Here is a 23,549-nt window from a genome sequence, read left to right on the forward strand (position 1 = left end):
ATGTCCATTTTTCTTTCCCTGATGGCACATCTGTACTGAATTCATTGTTAAACCTCAACATAATCTATTTTTATTCAGCTGAACCCCCATTCACTGCACTAGATGGCAGTCTATTCCCAATTCACAACTTGTCAAAATCAGCATCGCAACACCACAATTATGGATAAGAAAGGCCATTCAATTCATCTAGGAGAAAGTGAGGACTACAGATGCTGGAGATCAAAGCTGAAAAATGTGTTGCTGGAAAAGCGCAGCAGGTCAGGCAGCATCCAAGGAGCAGGAGAATTGACGTTTAGGGCATAAGACCTTCTTCAGGAATGAGGAAGGTGCGCCAAGGATGCTAAGATAAAAGGAGGGACTTGGGGGAGGGGCGTTGGGAATGCGATAGGTGGAAGGAGATTAAGGTGAGGGTGATAGTCCGGAGAGGGGGTGGGGGCGGAGAGGTCAGGACGAAGATTGCAGGTCAAGAAGGTGGTGCTGAGTTCGAGGGTTGGGACTGAGATAAGGTGGGGGGAGGGGAAATGAGGAAGCTGGAGAAATCTGCATTCATCCTTTGTGGTTGGAGGGTTCCTAGGCGGAAGATGAGGCGCTTTTCCTCCAGGCGTCGTGTTGCCATGGTCTGGCGATGGAGGAGGCCAAGGATCTGCATGTACTTGGTGGAGTGGGAGGGGGAGTTAAAGTGTTCAGCCACAGGGCGGTTGGATTGGTTGGTCCGGGTGTCCCAGAGATGTTCTCTGAAACATTCCACAAGTAGGCGGCCTGTCTCCCCAATATAGAGGAGGCCACATCGGGTGCAGCAGATGCAGTAAATGATGTGTCTGGAGGTGCAGGTGAATTTGTGGTGGATATGGAAGGATCCCTTGGGGCCTTGGAGGGAAGTGAGGGGGGAGGTGTGGACGCAAGTTTTGCATTTCTTGCGGTTGCAGGGGAAGGTGCCGGGAGTGGAGGTTGGGTTGTTGGGGGGGGTGTGGACCTGACGAGGGAGTCGCGGAGGGAGTGATCTTTCCAGAACGCTGATAGGGAGGGGAGGGAAATATATCCTTGGTGGTGGGGTCTGTTTGGAGGTGGCGGAAATGACGAAGGATGATACGATATATCTGGAGGTTGGTGGGGTGGTAGGTGAGGACCAGTGGGGTTCTGTCCTGTTGGCGATTGAAGGGGCAGGGTTCAAGGGCGGAAGAGCGGGAAGTGGAGAAGATGCGGTGGAGAGCGTCGTCGACCACGTCTGAGGGGAAATTGCGGTCTTTGAAGGAGGCCATCTGGGTTGTTCGGTATTGGAATTGGTCCTCCTGGGAGCAGATGCGGTGGAGGCGAAGAAATCTTCCCGGCCTCTCTGCCCCCAACCCCCTCTCCGGCCTATTACCCTCACCTTAACCTCCTTCCACCTATCGCATTCCCAATGCCCCTTCCCCCAAGTCCCTCCTCCCTACCTTAGCCTGCTTGGCACACCCTCCTCATTCCTGAAGAAGGGCTTATGCCCAAAACGTCGTTTTTCCTGCTCCTTGGATGCTGCCTGACCTGCTGTGCTTTTCCAGCAACACATTTTTCAGCTCATTCAGCTCATCTATAGAGGTCAGAGAACCTCTCCATTGCTTACAGCTGTTTCCCAACTATGTCCACAGAAACTGCAGCAGGGAACATCATGAACGTTCAATCTGTTATTGTTTGTTCTGCACCTCTAGCAAAGTAACCCACGAAGGTTTTGCAGTCTTTCTTCGCAAATCAGAATTCCAATTTTCAGGATTAACATTGAGTTCTACACTACTGCTTCCAATATCTGATTGTTTCTTCTGTGTCACAGTGGTCATCTGAAGAGGTAGCCTCACCTTGTGGTCTATCAAGAGCAACACAAGGTTTGATCGCATGTTGTTTCACTTAAATTCTGCTGTACTTACCCATGCAGCTAATTAATTTATTCAGGGCTGCTCTGCATTACTTAAGTGAGTTGGGTGCTGAAATTTCTAGATGAAAATTAAGTTTTTGTTATTCCTACCAGGTATGGAATGCTAAGTTTTATTTTGTACGTCCAATACATTGCTCGCTGTTATTTTTCTCTTTACTTAAGAATTCTGTCTAACCTATTAGAGCAGCATGCTAACTCAGTGGTTAGCACTGTTACCTCAGAGCACCAGGAACCCAGCGTCGTTTACAGCTTTGGATAATTGTCAGGAGTTTTCATAGTCTCCATATCTGTGTAGGTTTCTTCCCACAGTCCAAATATATGCAGGTTCAGTGGACTGGCAATGCTAAATTGCCTGTAGTGTCCAGGGTTGTGCAGGTTAAGTGGATCAACCATGGTAAATGCAGAATTACGGAGATAGGGGTGGGGGGGGGGGGGGGTGCTCTTCGGAGGATCATAGAATCACAGAATTATACAGCATGGAAACAGAACCTTCAGTCTCACTGTCCCACAATACTACCCAAGACCCCACCATTAACTGTATACGTCCTGCCCTTATTTGTTTTATCAAAATGCAATACTTCACATTTATCCAAATTGAACTGCATGTGCCATTCCTCAGCCCATTGACCCAACTGATCAAGATCTCTTTATAATCTTAGATAATCTTCTTCACTTTCCACTGGTGGTGTCATTCACAAACATATGAACCATGTCTCCTATATTCTCATCCTAATCATTCATACAGATGACAAACACAAGTGGACCCATTATCGATTCCTATGGAACAGCACTGGTCACAGGCCTCCAGTCTGAAAAACAACTCTTCATCATCTGTATCGCCTATTGTAAAGCCAATTTGTATTTAATCAAAAGCTATAAAGTCCAAGTAAACAACATCTATAGCTTTGCTCTTACCAATCTTTTTGGTTACTTCCTCAAAAAACTCGATCAAGTTTGAGAGACATAATTTCCCTCGCACAAAACAATTAAGACCAACCCGAAACATTCCCTGCTTCTCCAAATGATTGTAAATCCTCTCTTGCAGAATCACTTCTAATAACTTACCCACCACCAATGTCAGACTCACAGATCTACAGTTTCCAGGCTTCTCCTTACAGTCTATCACTCAGTTCTCTAGCACCTCACCCGCGGTTATAGATAATACAAAATATTTCTGCTAGGGGCCCCACAATTTCCTACTTAACCTCCCACAACTCCCTGACATACACCTGATCAGGTATCAGAGATTTATTCACTTTCATGTTTTCTAAGACCTCCAGCACTTCCTCTTCTGTAATGTGAACTGTTTTCAAAACATCAGTATTTATTTTCCTGATTTTTCTAGCCTCTATTTCTTTTTCCAAAGTAAAAACTGACGCAAAATGTTCATTTAACATCTCTCCCATCTCCTGAGGTTCAACATTAAGACCTTGTTGATCTTTAAGGGGCCGTACTTTCTCTCTTTTTCTTTTAACATACTTGCAGAATCTAGTTGGATTATCCTTAATCTTTTCTGCCAAGGCTAGCTCATAACCCCTCTTTGCCTTCCTGATTTCTCTTTTAAGGATACCCCCACACACTTTATACTCTTCAAGAGATTAATTTGATCCCGGTTGTTTATACTTATGATTATTTTTATGACTAGAACCTCAATATCTTTATTGATCCATTGTTTCCCAATCTTATCAGCCTTACCTTTCAACCTAACGGGAACATAATGCCTCTGAACTCTCATTATTGCACTTTTGAAAAAATCCCACTTGTTAATCATTCCTTTACCAGCGAACAATCTATTCCAATCAACTTTTGAAAGTACCTGTCTCATACCATTAAATTTGGGCTACTCCAATTAATAAATTTAACTTCTGCAGAAGGCTTGTCGTTTTCCAAAACTATTTTGATCAGTAGTCCCAAAGCATTCACTTACTAACACATCAGTTACTTGCTCTTGGCCTCTGTCTGCACTGTAAGGATTCTATGATACTTCGGCCATTTTGAACGTCCTCTTTTGAGATTTATATAATTCATTAACACAGCCTATATGCATAAAACAAACAATAAAAGTCTCATGGGTCCTGACTTCCTTCTTGATGTGACCCAAATCCTAATTTTCAGCTCAAACTGATTACCATCAGTTCCAGCCAGATCAAATTCACTTCCTCTCCACTGTCCCCAACACTTCCCTTTGCTCACTTCTCTTACATTCCTTCCCTCCTGCACGTGTTCATCTATCCACAATTCACCAAAACATGGTGGAATGTTCTGGACACCAGTGGCAATGCTGTAATAGATTTCCACAGTATTAGATCTCTTCTCCCTCAATCCATACAAGAAGTACATTTCTTTCTTTTCAAGATACTGGAATATTACATGGCTAAAAATCTTGAAATCAATATAGAACAAGGGAAAATGGTATAAAAGCCTGAATGACATTGGCTGATGATGATATTCATAGCAGAATCGTGACAAATCCAGTAAGGCCTATCTTAATGTCTGGAACCACTTACTGCATCTTTTAATTTAGGTGTGCAGGTACCGCATTGGACTGGGTCGGACAAGGTCAAAAGTCACACAACACCAGGTTAGCAGTGGTCCAAAGGCGAGTGTTTTCAAATAAACCTTTGGACAATAACTATTATGTGATTTTTGATCTCTTAACTCAGTTCTGGGCATCAACATAAGATACTCACTAGGTAGTAGCGAGTTGCCTATTAAAGGGGGTTATTGCTTGTTAACAACCTTATCAACTAAATACCTCACTTTATTAAAATATAGCTTCCTACCCTACAGCTACTGAGAGCAAACAGGATTCTCAGAATTCTCAACATGGAATTCAGGTCAGGTATCTGGCGACTTCAGTTCACCTCTAGTTGTGAACAGCTTCCACAATGTTGGTCAAGAACCAACAGCATCTCAGGGTATGATCCATGGGCAGCTACATGCAATCCCATCCATGGACATCGGCATCCAATAATTGCCAACTCCTCAGGATCCTCATGTCCCTTCCCTAACCCACCTGCCGAATGTTTAGGAACCACAACCTTGCACTGCAGATCTCCCTGTCAACCAGCATTATAATACTGCTGCAAGGACACTTTGCACACGAGGAACAGGCACCCAGCTCACAAAACGGACCTGGCTGATTCTTCATGTTGCTCACTTTCTCTCTTATCACTTGTTCACATAGCACTTACCTGCATGCCTGCAGCAACTATTCTGTGCCATGCTTGTTTGTGCGCTGGCACTTCAGCCAAAACCTAAAGGCAATCCTGTTGTTGAAGTGACATGTTCTTTTTTGCAGGCACTAGGACAGATTCATCATCAACCTAATAGCCATAGCATGTGCTGTGTGGCAGAAACACCGCACCTTTATTCAACTAAATAGCCATGTTGGAACGCAGGTGTGGGCTAGACCAAATACCAGTCTGAAGGGGGTGGGTCAGTGACAGTCCAGAACTCCCATTACCGTCAGTCATGGGCATAGCTTGCATACAATCAGGGCCTATGCTTGACCACAATCCAGAGTGTGGGCAACAGCCAGTCTTGTTGGGCCTTCACAAACAATTGAAGGAATCATGCTTCATTAATTGGTGAACTACAAGGATTGAGGTCAAGATTCTGATCTGTCATGTTTAGGCATTACTCAAAAGATCGGCAGAGGTCTTGGGTATAAACATCCAGGGATCCACGTGTTGATCATTTGAGGAGGACACAGAAGGGGATCATTTCTAAAAGAGCACATGGCAGTCAAGATTATAGGGAGCAAAGCAGAGGCATGTGGAGAGGTGGGGGCAAGGATGTGATGGGGGAACAACTCAAGATGTACACAGCACGGGCAGAACAGTACTGGAGGGCATGATAGATTACAGTGAGGGGTGTTATTGGCGATGACCACCACTTTGGCCTCCACAGGGTAGACATCGTAATATCAGGTGGAACTGGGGTCAGCAGGAGGAATGTTCAACATGTTAGTTTTCCATATTAGGGGCTGAGTGGAAATGGGCTTTCAGTTTCTGCAAAGTAAAACAGGTCATGGAGACTCTATGGGTATGGATCTCATCGACCATGACAAGCTAAAGTGCAAGCATTACTTGCCATTCAGTGGATGCTAACTTCAAGTGGAAACTAGCTGGGCCAATGCCCAAGGTGAGCTGAGTCAATGTCAATTTGAGGGGTGAAAGTATTGGATCCACACATGTAGGATGCGAGGACAATGAAGGGGCCAATACATGAAACATGTTTTGCAACCGTAGCTACATTTAATTTGCAATTATTTCATCATCCATTTGTAATGCATGCAGTAAAAAAGCGTAGGCTTCAACGGCTGATCAAAATCAATTTGCACCATGCCATTTGTCCTTACAAGATCACTGCAATTCAATGATACAGAGGTTACGAGCAGAGACTTAAAAAGAGGTGAATCTTGGCCAAACGTGACTCATAACATGAAACTATGAAGGGTGCTATGGAAGGCAGATATATTACTTCATCAGCTATCATGCAAGTACAAAGATGGACTCTACTGAATTCAATAAGTTTCATCGCTGATGTTGGTTTGTGATAAGGGAAGAGGAGGTCAAACCCTGCAGACACTCCCGTATTGTGCTGGTCACTCACCAATACAGTACCATCATCAAATTGGTGCACATGCCAAGTCTGAAGCTGAATGAATAATGGCCCTCATTACCAGGGCGCTGCTGTCTCACTGTGTGGAAAAATGTGTGCAGCCCTCCTCTACAGGGAATGCCATCACTGAATTCATGAACAGGAAGGGTCTCCATTCAATTAATGTTCAGAAAATCTGTGACTAGCTTTACCACTTCATGGTAGTGTGTGCCCACTACCCTAGCAGCTGTCACAATTCATGCATCCTAGTGCACTCTTGTGTACCTGGTATGTTTGTGGGTTCAGGAGTCTTAAACAAAGCTAGTCAATGGGGAACAAGGCCTATTCATTGCAACGAGGCTTATGACACCATTGTGAACTGCTCTGGGTGATGCAGAGCACAAATATATTGCTGCCCAATGCTTCAATAAGGACTGTGATGAAGCAGACATTAGTATTGCTGAACATATAGTTCCACTGCTTGGACTGTCTGGTGGGGCCCTCCAGAATAATCCAAACAGCATGTGTCACATCAAACTGATGTATTGAGCTCTGCTCAATTGGACAGATGATGAAGTGATGCTACAGATACTGGGGACCCCCACAACTACCTGAGTGAGAACGATACTCCTCAACTCCTTTTTAAAATCTTCTACCAATTACTTTCAGTCTATCATCCCCAATTATTGATTTCTCTGTTGTCAGAAATCACTCTATCTTGGCCCCTTGCAATTTTATATATCTTAAAATCCAAAGGAAGCAGAGCTCAACTTGTCAAACCATTCTTGCAGTTGACATTCATGACAACATCATCATATATGTCCTCTGTATGGTCTCTCATGTAATTATTCAAGTAATATTGTACCAGGAGTGTACACAGTACCTTCACTGCAGTCTAACAAATATTTTTTACAGATTTTGATTGAAGTCCAAATTCTGATACTCTAAACCTCAGCCAATAAAGTCAACTATCCTACATATCCTCTTGGCCATCTTACTCAGCTGTTCAGCTCCCTTCAATGCTCTGTGGACATGTACTCCAAGGTCACCCTGTTCTTGTTTATTTCTTAGAATCCTACGCTTTAGTTTGCATTTCCTTCTCTTTTGTTGCCTCCCTAAATAGATTAACGTATTAAATTCTACTGGTCACTTCTCTACATATCTGACCTGACCATTGATATTTTCCTGCTGACTTAAGCTTACATCTTATTGATTAACCATAGCCAATTTTCATATCTTCTGCAATCTGCTTAATAATTTAAGTCTGAAGATTGGTACATATACAGTATCAGAAAGGAGTACTATAAAGAGCCTTACAAACCCTTCTGGAAAAGGCCTTTCTAGTTATACAACAGAATTGACAATATACCTTTATTTCTTACCAATTCTGGAACAATCTGTAGCTTTCCTTTGGATCCCATAAGCTTTTAATTTTCTGATCAGTGTAACAAAACAGACCTTGTCAAATGCCTTGGTAAAACCCATGTCGACTGCGTCAAATGTGCTATTCACACAAGCATGCTTCTTACCACCCCAAAAAATTCAATCAAATTAACCAGACACATAACCTTCCCTTAACATGCTCACATTCCTTGAGTATCCCATACTGAATGAAAGTCACAGCTATTTCTTAGAATTTTTGCCAATAATTGTCCCATCACCAAAGCTATACTGACTGCCCTGTAATTACTTAAGACTATCCTTCCTCCCTTTCTAAACAATGGTACAACATCTGCGGTCCTCTGGCAACATACCCCTAGCCAGTGAGCTTTGAAAAATGATATTCAGATCATCCATTGTTTCTTCCCTCTCCTCTTAACAGTCCAAGACATTTTTCAATGGGATTAGCGATACATCCTTTTTAAAGAAGTTTGAACAGTTTAGTATTTCCCCTTGTTATGGTTACCCCATCTCAGGTTTCTTCCCTTCTCATCTCTTCGTGCCTCTCTTTGGTGAAAACAATCACAAATTTTTGAAGAATGGTTCCAATTTCTACCTCCAAAGACAAATTATTTGATTTCAAATTGGCCTTATTTTTTCATTATTTATCCTCTTGGTCTTTATATGTTCATAGAACATCTGCACAGCTTCCTTAATTTTATTCACTTTACTTACATCAGGAAGTATTTTCTTATGCCTTCCCTCCTTTTCCAAACTGCCTATTGTAATTTCACAACTGCACCTTCTATGCTGCACTAGGCTTTCTACAATCTTTGTCGATACTTTTGGTATCTGCTACAAAGTTTCTCTTTTGGCCTTGCAGGGATGATACCATAAATATGGAGTCGTAAGTTTCAGCAAAGGATGATCAAATTTGCTCATTTTCTACTGAATAGAAAAGGCTGAGATGTGCCTAAAGGTCTTCAAAATTACAGGTTTAATAGAGTTATACAGCAACAGAATGTTTTGAATTATGTAAACATGAAACCATCTAGACAAGACGATCACCAAGTAACTTACCTCCCTCAAAAAGTTCAGGGGGAAAGAAATCTCTTGAAGAGTGGTGCCAATATGGAACTTGCGACCAAAGCAAATTGGAGTGGTCGAGAGGAATATAAGGGAGAAATCAATGTAATTCTACGATATTTCCATGTCTGACAACCATTTACCTGCTTCATTAATGATCTTTCTACCATTAAAATTCAGATATGGTGATGTTTCCTGGTAACTGAAGTGTTCAGTTCCATTTGCAATTCACACATAATGAAACAATGCATACCCACACATAGGAAGATTTAAACAACATCCATGCCAGCAGTGATAGAAATGACAAGAAATAGTCACATCATACAAATGAAAGGCAACGACCATCTGCAACAAGAGTGAGATTAGCCATCTTCCTGTGTTATTCAGTGGAATATCATCATCAAGTCCTCCATCTGCAATACACTGGAGATCACTGTAGATCAGAAACTTAACAGCTACACTAATACTGCGACTATAATATTCAAACAGAGGTAGAATATTCTGCAGTGAATGACTCACTTCCTGTAATCCCAAAGTTCTTTCATCACCTATATAACCTATGAGCAGTGTGACAGAAATCTCTCCCTTCTTAACAGGATCACTGCAGAGCAAACAACACTCAAGACCCAACATCAGCCAAGATAAAACAGCTCTATTCATCAGCACTATATCCACTGCCGTAAATATTCACTGACTGACAAATTATCGGCAATATTCAAGATGCAAAAGCTTGTCAAGGCTTCTTCAAAAGCATTTTCCAAACTCACAACCTCTACCACCAAGAGGGACAAGCTCAGCTGGTGCATAAGAACATCACCAATTATTAAGTTTGCCTCAAATACATACAACATTTTGACTTAGAAAATATATCACAGTTCCCTTCCTAACAGCACTGTGGGAATGCTTACAGTGTAACTACTACAGCCCGATAAAAAGACAGCTAACTACAAATGTCTTAAGAGCACTTTAATGATGAGGAATAAATGCTAGCCTTGTAGCAACAGCCACATACCATCACTGACTTTTTCTGTTTTCTTTTACATCATTACAAAGCTATTAGCTTCAAAAATTGCAGTGTCAGGACAGCTTTAAATATACAAATATGATGGGCAAAAAAGGAATAAATGGTACATTCTGCTAATGTCATACATTGTGATGTTCATGATTAAACACCCATATCCAACAGATCATAAATCCACCTGCATCGGTTATGCAATGTCCCAGGACAGACCATAAAAACATGTGGTTTTCCTGCACACATAGAGCAATTTTATGTTCTTGTGCGTGGCAGGTTTGATGATGATGATAGCAGAAGCGTGGACTCATCAGTGTTCTGTGAGTCTGTGACACAACAAAGAAGGACATTTGTTTCATCATGTCTGCACGGATTAACTGAGATCTGACTACCTCATTCCCATTTTCCGGCTTTTGCCCCATAGTCTCAGAGGTCACTAAGAGGTACAGTTAGTAAGTTTGCAGATGACACCAAAATTGGAAGTGTAGTGGACAGCGAAGAGGGTTACCTCACATTACAACAGGATCTGGACCAAATGGACCAATGGGCTGAGAAGTGGCAGATGGAGTTTAATTCAGATAAATGCGAGGTGTTGCATTTTGGGAAAGCAAATCTTAGCAGGACTTATACACTTAATGGTAAGGTCCTAGGGAGTGTTGCTAAACAAAGAGACCTTGGACTGCAGGTTCATAGCTCCTCGAAAGTGGAGTCGCAGGTAGATAGGATAGTGAAGATGTTTGGCATGCTTTCCTTTATTGGTCAGAGAATTGAGTACAGGAGTTGGGCGGTCATGTTGCGGCCGTATAGGACATTGGTTAGGCCACTGTTGGAATATTGCATGCAATTCTGGACTCCTTCCTATTGGAAAGATGTTGTGAAACTTGAAAGGGTTCAGAAAAGATTTACAAGGATGTTGCCAGGGTTGGAGGTTCTGAGCTACAGAGAGAGGCTGTACAGGCTGGGGCTGTTTTCCCTGGAGCGTCGGAGGCTGAGGAGTGACCTTATAGAGGTTTACAAAATTATGCAGGGCATGGATGGGGTAAATAAGCAAAGTCTTTGCCCTCGGGTTGGGAAGTCCAGAACTAGAGGGCATAGGTTTAGGGTGAGAGGGGAAAGATATAAAAGAGACCTAAGGGGCAACTTTTTCACGCAGAGGGTGGTATGTGTTTGGAATGAGCTGCCGGAGGATGTGGTGGAGGCTGGTACAATTGCAACATTTAAGAGTCATTTGGATGGGTATATGAATAGAAAGGGTTTGGAGGGATATGGGCCGTGTGCTGGCAGGTGGGACTAGATTGGGTTGGGATATCTGGTTGGCATGGGCAGGTTGGACCGAAGGGTCTGTTTCCATGGTATACATCTCTATGACTACTAGTGAACATCTAATATGCAGCTTAAATGTAATGAGAGACTCAAACTCGCTCCAACTTCTGCATGAAAATGTTTCTCCTCGATTCTCCTCTTAACTTTTCACCTTTTAGTTTAAACCTCCCCCCCCCACCCCCCATTGTTGACTCTTCTACTAATGAACATAGTGCCTTTCTATCCACCCTATTTATGCTCCTTGTTATCTTAAACACCTTGATCAGGTTCACTCCCAACATTCACTCCTCCAAGGAAAACAACCACAGGTTATTAAATTGTTCCTTATATCTAAAACCCTCCAATGTCCTGGTTACTCTCCCCTGCACCCTCTTTAGTGCAAGCACATTCTTCCTTTAATGTGGTGACCAGAAGCATATGCAGTACTCCAGCTGTGGTCAAACCAACATTTTACACAGCTCCAGCATAAAGGAGATTACTGAATGCCCATGGCCTTTTGCTATTGCCCTCCTAAAGCATTAAGGGACATGGATGGTGTTTTCACACTGATACTCACACAGTGGTAGATAGGAGATCTCGTCATGCAGAGATGCAAAAGAAAACCCTGATATCGTTGACTACAGACTCTGGCGTTTGGTGAGTGTGTGTGTGTGTGTGTGTGTGTGTGTGTATGGGGGGGGGGGTTCCTTTGCTGCCTGATCAAGAGGTCAGCATCAGGAAATGGTGCAGTGCCACTGGGTCAGGTCACTCCTCCCTGTGACTCCCTACTGCTATCATATCACCATGCCCATATCCACGGCAATCCTGGTTATCAAGGAGTGAAGCATTGGCATCAGCTATTGCCTGCCAGATGGAAATCCCTCTTCCCCCAACTCTGCCACAATTGGCATCTTCTAACCTAGCCCTACCCAGATGTCGTTTGTCTGCATGACCTGTGGAATTCGGAAACTAGCCCATTTGAAATTGCCTCTCAGTAAGAATCCAAACAGCCCTTTAACAATTACATTTATGGACATCTATCAACTCTTCCCAAAGTTTTCACGTATCAAAAGAAAAGCCTTTTTGAGTAGCTAAAGCCTTTTAAATTTAGCAAAATCTCCTTAATTTCTTTGGATTTTTTTCCAAAGCTTCCATGCTATTCACCATGAGAGGGATCAAACTTAGATTTGGCTGTTCAATGCTGTCTAATAATGCTGTTGTTCAAAGAATCTGGTTTATAAAACAATCCTTGAAGATGATGGAGAAAAGACTTCCAATAATTATGGAAGGATGACACTGTAGTGATTGGAATGAGGGCCAGGTGGATCTCATTGACTATGAGATTCTTGATTGGGGCTGTTCAATTCCCACCTCAGGCGACTGTCTGTGTGGAGTTTACACATTCTCCCCGTGTCTGCATGGGTTTCCTCTGGGTGCTCTGGTTTCCTCCCACAGTCCAAAAATGTGCAGGTTAGGTGAATTGGCCATGCTAAATTGCCTGTAGTGTTAGGTGAAGGGGTAAGTGTAGGAGAATGGGTCTGGGTGGGTTGCGCTTCAGCGGGTCGGTGTGGACTTGTTGGGCTGAAGGGGCTGTTTCCACACTGTAAGTAATCTAATCTAAAAAAAACCCTGGGCTAATCAGGGAGCCCTCAAACAGTCTCCTCAGTCTAGGGTGTGACTTTGAGCTGGCTGGTCAGAACCCATGCACAATGCACACGTAAATCAAGGGTGACTTCATGATACTGGTCTCTGTGTTGTTATTTCAAAATACTACAGACATGTAGTGAGACTACAGAAGCTTGTTCTCCTTACAGCACAGAAGGTTAAAAAGTAGTTTAATAGAGGTACTCAAAATTTTTAAATGTTTGGTGCAGTCAGTTGGGCAAAAGTGTTCCACTATCAAGAACTGTAGTAATTAGAGGATACCCAGATTTATGGCAATTAACAAATGTACCAGAGGAGTATTGAACAGAAAAACAATGATACAAGGAGTTGCTTTGATCTGAAATTCACTATCTGAAAGGGCAGTGAAACTTGTCAAAATAGTATATTTCCAGAAGAAATTGGATATACACTTGTAAAGACAGATGCAGAGCTAAGGGGAAAGCCTGCAGGATTCAGATTAATTAGGTCCTAGGCCTATCTATTTTCAGCTGCTTCATCAATAAACTTCCTTTCATCATATGGTCAGAAATAGGGAAGTTTGCTGATGATTTCACAATGCTCAGCACTATTCATGTTTTCTCAGGTACTGAAACAGTCTGTGCCCTAATACAGCAAGTCCTGGACATTGTCCATGCTTAGATTGATAAGTGGCAAGTAATATTTGCACCATGCAATATCAGACAATGAATATCTCTGATAAAAAGAAAATCTAATATCTTCCCTTGACATTCAACAGCATTACCATCACTAAATGGCCCATTATCTATATCCTGGGGGCACCATGAACCAGAAACTGAAATAAACTAGCAATTTAAACACTGTGGCTACAAAAGGTTACCTCCTGACTTTTGTAGTGGAATGGGTGGCTCACTGGTTAGCACTGCTGCCTCACAGCACCAAATAACCCGATTCTATTACACCCTCAAACAACTGTCTGTGTGGAGTTTGTAAATTCTCTCCATATCTGCATGGGTTTCCTTCAGATACTCTGGTTTCCTCCCATAACCCAAAGATGTGAATGTTAGGTAGACTAGCCATGCTAAATTATCCATAGGGCTCAGGATATGCAGGCTGGGTGAGTTCGCCATGGGAAATGTGGGTTTATAGGGATAAGGTAGGGGGTGTGGGTCTGGGTGGGATGATCTTTGAAGGGTCAATATGGACTCAATGGGCTGAATGGCCTACTGCCATGGGTAAGGATTCTATAATTTTCAAAGCCTGTCCACCATCTAAAAGGACTGAGATCGAACAACTGCAACTTGACTGAATAAGAGCAGCTCTAATAACTCTCAGGATACTCGATACCATCTGGGACAAAACAACCCAGTAGCGCCACATCCAAACGTTCACTCCCAATAACGTCAACACAGTTGTAGCAATGTGTAATATCTACAAAAATTTAGCAAGGCTGCTTTGGCAACACCTTCCAACTACCATTATCATTACCATCTGGCAGGATAAAGGCAGTAGGTACATGGAAACACCACCACCTGCAATTCAAACCACCCCCCACCCCCACAAATCATCAGCAATGCCGGTTGAATTTTAAGTAGTAGCTCTTTCAAAGAGCTGGCACAGACACATATTCACAATGGGCCAAATGGTCTTATTTAGAGCAACTTATTCTATCAAGCTCATGTTTTGATCTGGCTTCTCAGCATGTGCCACAAATCTTTAGCAAGTTGGGAACATTGGGCAAGATCACTGTCTCTCAGCTGATTCTAAATTCATATAATGTAGCAAGTACATTGAGTATTAGACATGTTCAAGAGTTTTGTTATAGCTTAGAGCAGATAAAGTAAAGGTAAATCTGCTTGGAGCAGTCCCTTCCTCTACAGAGTCATGTCATTAGACCAAATTTTCATCCCAATGTGATAGCTGTTGACCATTTACCACACGCCTGTATTTGGATCATTCATAAAAACAGTAAAGAAGCAATGGTTCAAAAACTGATCTCCACAAACCAATATTTATAAGCACTCATTCACAACCAGAAACAAATTCCTTATTCAGAAGCTGACAAACCACTTCTATAAGTAAGAGAATAATTCTGCAGAATTTATTTACAATTATTATGGTACAATTATTATCTACATTATAATAAGGCAGATTAAAATCAATTTTCTTTGCCTACAACTCCACTATTCTCTTAAACTATTCTCTGACTCCAATATTAAATGTAGCTCTAAGCAGATAATTAATGGTGAGTTAATATGTGCACACGATAATTTCAAGTTTATTTTAAAGCTTCAGGGAGTTTTACTAAAATTTACGATGAATTTCTCATTCATACTGCTCCCACACTAATGCTGTCTATGAATATAATGGGATCTTGATCAGTTGGACCAGTGGACCAAGGATTCGCAATATGGTGTTTAATTCAGATAAATGCAAGATGTTGCATTTTGGTAAGACAAACCAGAGCAGAATTCACACAGTTAATGGTAGGGCTCTGGCGAGTGTTGTTGAACACAGAGGCCTAGGGATGCAGGTTCATAGTTCCTTGCAAGTGATGTCACAGGTAGACAGGGTGATGAAGAAAGCATCCATATGCTTGCCTTCATTCGTCAGAATACTCAGTACCCCAGGGATTGGGACATCATTTTATCGCTGTACAAGACTCTGGTAAGGTCACAGCTAGGGTACTGCGTACAATTCTGGTTGCCCTGCTATAGAAAGAATATCATTAACTGGGAAGGATGGACAAAAAGATTTACCAGGATGTTACCGAGACTGGAAGGTTTGAGTTATAAGAAGTGACTGAATAGGCTGGGACTTTTCTCCCTGCAGCGAAGGAGGCCGAGAGGTGATCTTACAGAGGTTTATAAAATTATGAATGGCAGAAGTAAGGTGGATAGCCAAGGTCTTTTCCCAAGGGAATCCAAAACTAGGGGGCATAGGTTTAAGGTGACAGGCGAAAGATTTCAAAGGGACCTAAGGGGAAGTGTTTTCACATATAAGGTGGAGTAGAATAAAAAAAAGCCTCGTTTTTAGAAGATGGTGCATATATGGAACGAGCTGCCAGAGGAAGTGATGGTGGTGGGTACAAGTGCAACATTTAAAAGACATATTTGAATTGGTATATGATTGGAAAGGTTCAGAGGGATATGGACCAAACTCAGGAAAACTGGACTGACTCAGTTTCGGAAGCCTGGTAGACATGGACAAGTTGGGTCAAAGGGTCTGTTTCCATGCTGTACAACTTTCAGCTTCATTTTGAGGGGGTGACATGATGGAGAGGAGCAGCCGGAGTGGGACTTCTGGAGAGGCCTGGCAGTGGAGCCACAGACTTCTGGTCATGGTGGGTCCAGAGCAGGGACTCCAGGCATCAGTGAGGAAGTGGCTGAAGTGTCAGCAGTGTGGTATGCCCAGAGCAGGCAGTCCAGGCATTAGCAAGGCACCAGCTTCAGGGGAGCCAAGGACTGCTTGTTGTGGTGGGCCCAGAGTGGAAACTCCAGGCACCAGTGAAGCAGCAGTAGCAGGGAAGCCAGGAACTCCATGATTGCGGTGGATCCAGAGCAGGGACTCCAAGCACAGACAAGTCAGGAGCAGAGCCAGGGACTCCTGGATATGGTAGATCCAGAGGTGGGACTCCTCGCTATCGGACTAGCAGTGGCAGCAGCTTCTGGTTGTGGTAGATCTGGAACCTGGATCTCCTGGTTGGTCAAGACAACAGCAGAGCTGGTATGGGGCTACCGGCGGCAGGACGAGTATGGGTCAAGCACAGAACCTGACATCCTCAGGACTCATCATGGAGATGGCAGCACAAAGATGGACTTTGTTTCAACTTTGCGTTTTAATCTTGAAGCATTCAAATGGTGCTGGATTGTGGCTTTTCACTCTAATTTACTGTACAAAGTACAACTGACAATAAATGGTCATTTATTCATTCATTCATTCACATTGGGGACTATGTACATAACAGTCAATATCCTCCAGCATAACTACCTACTTATTTTCATCAGATTCCAAATTAAATTGAGGCTTACCAAGTATTCCACATTCAATTCCCAGGTAATTCATTCAGAGCCTGCTATGACAGGATTCTGTGAGGTCCCACATGCAACTCCCATTTACACTTCAGAAACATCTGTCTGGCCATAAGGAAATCCAGGCTGATGTATTTAAGGAAAACAGGCACTTTGCTCTGAGAGTGAAGACTGAGAGGTAAATTGAGAAGTTTTTTTTAAAAAGGGGCTAGTACATATAGAAATGATTCCACCGTAGAGGAGAGCAGAATTAGGAGAAGTAAGTGTAGGATAATCGTTAATAAATCCAGTAAGGAATTTAGGAAGAATGCTTTTACCAAGAAAATGGTTGGAATGTGGAACTTACTACCATAAGGTGTAGCTGAGGTAAACTGTGAGGCACTTAAACTGTAGCTACATAAATGAAGGTGAAAAGAATATAGGGATACACCAAAAGAGTTAGACAACGAAAACTAGGAGACTTGTAGGATCTTAAATACCAGAAATGAGGAGTGCCAGAATCATGTAAGTTCCGAATCTATCTAAGGTACTCTAGCAATTGATAAGCAAAAGGTATAATATCAGAAAATACTAGAGAAACTCAGCAGGTCTGACAGTATCTGTGAAGACAGAAATAAAGTTAATGTTTCAAGTCCAATCTAGTTCTATAGGACTCAAAATATTAATATTATATCTCTCTCTCCACAGCTGCTGCCGACCTTGCTGAATTTCTCCAGTATTTTCTGTTTTTATTCCAATTTCCTGTATCTAAAGTATTTTGCTTTTATTTGAGTACCAAAAGAAGTTCTTTAAACAGAAAGTTTAGGAAATAGGAGATAAAAACAGAAAACGTTTCAAAATAGTCAGCAGTTTAAGTATCATCTGAGTGACAGAAACAGAATTAATGTTTCAGATCTATGACCATTCATCAGTACCGGAAAAAAACCAGAGACGTAATACATTTTGAACAATGGATGGGGTGGATACGACAAGGACAAGTGGAATCCTAACCCAGACTTTCCTCAGAATTTTCTGATCTGGAATCAAAAATCAAGAGAGTCGCATCATTAACTTTAGGATATGTGCTCCTAATAGCTGAAGGTCGACATCTACAGTGTGCATTTAAGGAATCAATACCGAAAGATCAATTTTAGTAATAAGATGCTGATAGCTTTAAATGAAAAAATGTGTTTACAAACATGAATATAAAAGTCCTTACACAATCATTAAATTACTTTGTTGCAGTTTATATTTTTGCCTATTGCTCACACCACCACTTCAGAATAGATAGGTTGAAACTCTGAATCAGCCCCAAATCAGTGGTATATCTCAGGAGTCACACTATTGATGGAACACTCCAGATAATTCCAACTCAAGCACTGAAACAAGCTGCCAGAGGTGGTTTCACAATTCAGTGACTTCAGTGAATACCCTGGTCAATTTTTAAAACAAAATAGCACATAGATACTCCCACTTGTATCCTAATTCACCAGAAGGTTCAATGTAATATCAACCAAGCAGAATCTTTCAATCCAATTATCTTTTCAAGAAAGAGTTAAATATAGTTTTCAAATTCTCACATGCTGAGTTTCTAACCTTGAATGTCCAAATTAAAATAAGAAAGTGAAGACCAGTTAATTTCTACATGGACAACAATTAGCAGCAAAGTCACAACAGGCCATTTTCTATCACAGCTTATTGTTCCGATTATATCATTGAACAGAATTCCTATAGTGCAGCAACAGGCCATTCAGCCCATCAAGTTTGCGCCAACCCTCCGAAGAGCATCCAACCCAGAGCTAGCCCCCAATCTTATCCCCTAACAGTGCAGTTACCATGCCCAAGTCACCTAGTCTGCAGGTTATGAGACAACTTAGCATGTTCAATCCACCTTACCTGCAAACCCAGGCAAACATGGGGAGAATCTGCAACATCCATACAGACAGTCTGCCTTCTCATGTTACTGTTCTTTCATTTCTGTTTCAGACTTATTGCATCTTTTACCTTTGGCTTTAACTTGCAATATCTTTTTTTACGTAACATTAGATATACTTGCATATTGTTGGAGAGATTCCACTCTAGCCATCCATACAGAAGCTTATAATAACATGTTACATTGGTGTTAAAGAGGATAATAGACCTGGTCATGAGGGATGTTACAGTGGCGTAATGGTTAGCATTGTTGGCTCACAGCACCAGGACATGAATTTGAGTTCAACCTTGGGCAACTGCATGAAAGATGCGTGTTCTCCTGGTGTCTCTGTGGGTTTCCTCCCATATTCTGACGGTGTGCAGGTTTGGTGGATTAGCTATGCTAAAACTTCCCCCCAGTATCCAAGGACGTGCTGTTTGGTGGGTTAGCCATGTTAAAAACCCCATGCAGGAATGGGACAGGTCTGAGTAGGATGTTCTTCAAAGGGTTGGTGCAGACTGGATAGGCCAAATGAACTCTTTCTGCACTGTCAGGATTCTATAAGGTATTGGATTATGAAACAATAACTCAAAGCTCTGCCTTTAAAAATAGGTTGTTGATCGTAATTCAAACAATGCAGACAAAATGAAACTTCTTTTCATATTTCTCAAAGTACAACAGGCTTTTTTTTCACTGAAATTCTTCAAAATATGAAAATGAATGCATCATAACCAAAGAACATCTTTTCACAGGGCTGTGTGAAAATTGCCTCATATAATGCAGGTTAGGTGGTTTGGGCATGGTAACCAAAAAGTTACCAAAATATATTAAAAATAAATTAACTCAACACAACATAATCACTGCTCTACCAAATATTAATTGCATAAATTATCTCTGAATATCCAAATTGCATTTCAAAAATCTTTTGGCTGTGTACATTTTCACAAAGTGAACTGATATCTTCTTTTATACAGTCCAATATTTTGACGGTAAACTAAAGCATTGCAAAACTATTCTAAATCATTGTCTCCGTGGCAGTACAAGGTAGCCTCCTTTGTACTCCAAGAATAAGACCTCCCTCTCTCCTTCATGGGTGTCAGTCCTCTGGCTCCTCTGGAACATCTCACTTCTCTGTGGTGTAATGGCACACTTTTGCTCAAACTCCCACCCTCAGGACAACTAGCAAATTAAACTGCCTAAAGTCTCTGAATTGCATTTCTATTTGCAGCCCCTACAGGTTTAATTGTACAGGAAACCTGCCTCGATATCAGTTAAAGACTCAGCCTTGTGTAAAACCTGAATTTCAAATTCCTCATGAAGGCAAGTTTGTGACAAATAAATGGATGCCACTCCTATTTCTCACCTACTCCGCGCTCCTAGGTAAGTTGAAGTCTGCATATGTTAACATTGAGGAAAGGCAAAGATAATTGACTCAATAATACAGAATAAGTACTTAGGATGTAATTACTGGGCAATAATCTCACTGAGGGATTTAACTAGCTACATAAACTAAAGGAGCAAATCCTGAATGATTTACAAAGCAACTTTGGTGTAAAAGTGAAACCGCTGCAGGGTTAAAATAAAAATAAAGAACTGCAAATGCAGGAAATCTGAAGCAGAAGAAGAATGTACTGGAGAAGCTCAGCAGGTCTGGCAGTATCAGGAAAGACAGAAGCAAAGTTAACAAGTCTGTCGCAATATTAACTCTCTACTGATGCTGCCAAAACTGCTATGTTTTGCTATTTGCATTGAGGGATTGGTGAACACAAATTTGATTGTTTGCTGCTTTAGTGAGCCTTAGGTATAACAGTATATGCAATCAGATCTTCACTGAAATATTTAAATATTCTTGCATAATCAAGAATTACCTGAAATTGGTTAGATTAATATATTGGCAGTAAATATAACAAATAATAAGGAGGAAGTGATAGGCATTAAGGTGGACAAGTCCCCAGTTGAGAGTGTGGTGCTGGAAAAGCACAGCAGGTCAGGCTGCATCCGAGGAGCAGGAAAATCGATGTTCTAGGCAAAAGCCCTTTTTGGGAAGAGTCAAACTTAGATCAGCTCCTGTCTTAGGAAGTGCATAAAATTGGAAGAACTGACTGTAATCCAGTGCACTCCAAGGTAGAAACCTGATTTTCACACTTATAGCTGCAAATGTGTTGCTGGTCAAAGCAGGGCTTATGCTCGAAACGTCGAATTCTCTATTCCTGAGATGCTGCCTGGCCTGCTGTGCTTTGACCAGCAACACATTTGCAGCTGTGATCTCCAGCATCTGCAGACCTCATTTTTTACTCGAAGATTTCACGCTTATAGCCTATCCTCTTGGCTGTAGAGTATGATGGCTCAAATATAGCATGACTCCAGGCTCTACCAGATTTCTGGGAGAGGAATGATCTAGATTACTTATTTTCTTCAGGACAGTAAAACAAAATCTAGAACCATTGAAACTACAAGAGGAAGGTAAAATAATCTGGTTTAAAGGACCTGGGTTGTGATTGTACCAAAACCATGGTGTTGCTACAACACAGCTTCCACTTTACAATGCCATGAAAATTTTCAGTATAACTTGAGTTGGAAAAGCAGTGCCATTCTTCAGATCAATGCCAATCTTAGTTTAGTTTAATATTCAATCTACACCGTAAATTCCGAAATGTTTCCAACGGGATTTGATTTATTGAAACTGCAACAACCACCACTTTAATTTCTTTATATAATGAATATCAAAAAAGTGTACAATACCAACCATTTATTCTCGTCTCACAATGCGTTGTAACTTATGCTTCAGTATATATTACTTAAATTACTGATTAGCCAAATTAGCTATTAAGAAAATATTACTGCTGTAGCAACATATACCTAAACAAGTTTAGATGTTGCCATGAACTATTTAACAAGTTATTTTGAAGAATCTCAAAATAGGATTGTTAAATTGCTTACCTCAGAAAGACTTGTAGTATAACAGAAACATCGAATGACAGAAACACATCATTCTCCAAACATAACATTGATGAGTCCAAAATTCTCCCAAGGAAACAGTGTAGGATCCAACATTCTCCCAACAGAACAGAGTGAATCCAACATTTTCTCAACAGTTAAAAAATCACACAACACCAAGTTATATTCCAACAGGTTTAATTTGGACTTTAACCTAGTGTGTGATTTTTCACTTTGTACACCGCAGTCCAACAACTGCACCACCAAATCGTTCTCTCAACAGATCACTACAAGACCCAACGTGTTTCCACTGGATCACTACAAGATCCAAGATTCTCCCAACAGATCATTAAAGGATCGGATATTGTCCCAATGGATCACGATAGGATCCAACATTCTCTCAACAATACATCAGCCCTTGTAAAATCGAAGAAGTAATCGTCGCTATTTAAATGGGAAATGCATGAAACTGAACCAGCCAGGAAGATTTCAAACAGGCTGAATGAAATGGCACTATCAGCAGTTTGTATTTATTTATTAAACGGTAGCTTCTGTTGCAATATTTTTATCGGACTTTTAGTCACTTGATCTGAATGTAACATATTAACATTGTTTTATACTTTAGATACTTTTAACTTTATTATGAACAGTCGTAATTTGACGTGAGATCGTAAACGATTTTCAATTCTGGCTTTTGCAAACCTTCAGTTAAACAGGTGTTGGCTCCCAGTGAGCATTTTTCTTTTTTTTTAATTCTGATATAAATATATGATGCAAAAAGGAACTCGAAACATCATAGATTCCAAAATGCAAATTGGCACTGTCCGGGTGCAAACGATGCAAGTTCAGCAGCAGCAGTTTGAGCGAAATGCAGTGCGACCTCCCCCTCCCCCCGCGCCACCGAGAGCTCCAGCGTTCCCGGCGCTGAGTGTCCGCCTGCCTGGGGTTTACCTGAGGAAGTGACCGGTGTGTTGGGGTTGGAAGTCAGTCCAGACCCTCCAGTGCCCAGGGCGCAAGAGCTGTTCGGGGTTGCATTCTCTCTCTTGATGAGCAGTTCCGCGGCTCCGGGGAGTGGAATTGGTCGGCTGATGCCCAGTTCTTCCTCCTGAGCCTGCTGTCTCCTGAGGGCCACCTACAAACAGAAGAACAGCCAGTTCAGACGGAGCAAAGGTCTGATCGTACCCTTCAGACCAGCGCCATGCTCTGATCTTAATCTTAGTCGCCGATTGGCTTACCTCTCGATAAATTTGTTCTGATTTTATCATTTGCACCACCAGTTGATTTGTAACATAAATAGGAAAACTAGTTTGAATGTGAAATTTAAAATCTGAAAAAGTCAGTTTTAAATGAACTTTGAAAAAATATAATAACTAAGATCTTACGAGAAAACGATTTGGTTTGTAATTCAATACTTAGCAACCGCAGAATATAATCGGAAACGATTTAATGATTAAAATGATTTCGCATGACCACTGCGCACATTATAAACAGGCGTCGCAGCAAATTGATCTATTAGCGAAATCGAACATTATTTGACGAACGCTCCAAAACGGAGCTAAAACAGCTCCACGTCAACATGTATCACATATTGGTTTACAGCAATTCAATGTCACATGTACCTTCAACCCCAGTTAACAAATTATGACATTCCAGTAAAGTCATTTCAACTCCAGAACGAAATTTAGCACAGACAATGTTTTAATTTTTTGTAACATTGCTTTCTTTAAATTTAAAATTATTCATTCGCTCGTTCACATTTTTTTTGATGTCTCCAGG

The 23,549-nt window shown here is 41.5% G+C and overlaps 1 protein-coding gene across 1 annotated transcript in view; it reads right to left on the bottom strand.

The window, feature by feature from the left end:
* Window positions 1–23,549, bottom strand: part of LOC132826293 (doublesex- and mab-3-related transcription factor 1-like) — a 147,189-nt gene that overhangs the window by 114,855 nt on the left and 8,785 nt on the right. The window contains 2 exon segments of the mRNA XM_060842090.1: window positions 17,295–17,306; window positions 22,725–22,905. Of these exon segments, the coding sequence (XP_060698073.1) occupies window positions 17,295–17,306; window positions 22,725–22,905 (193 nt within the window).

Source organism: Hemiscyllium ocellatum, chromosome 2 (genome assembly GCF_020745735.1).
Source record: "Hemiscyllium ocellatum isolate sHemOce1 chromosome 2, sHemOce1.pat.X.cur, whole genome shotgun sequence".
NCBI classification, from domain to species: Eukaryota; Metazoa; Chordata; class Chondrichthyes; order Orectolobiformes; family Hemiscylliidae; genus Hemiscyllium; species Hemiscyllium ocellatum.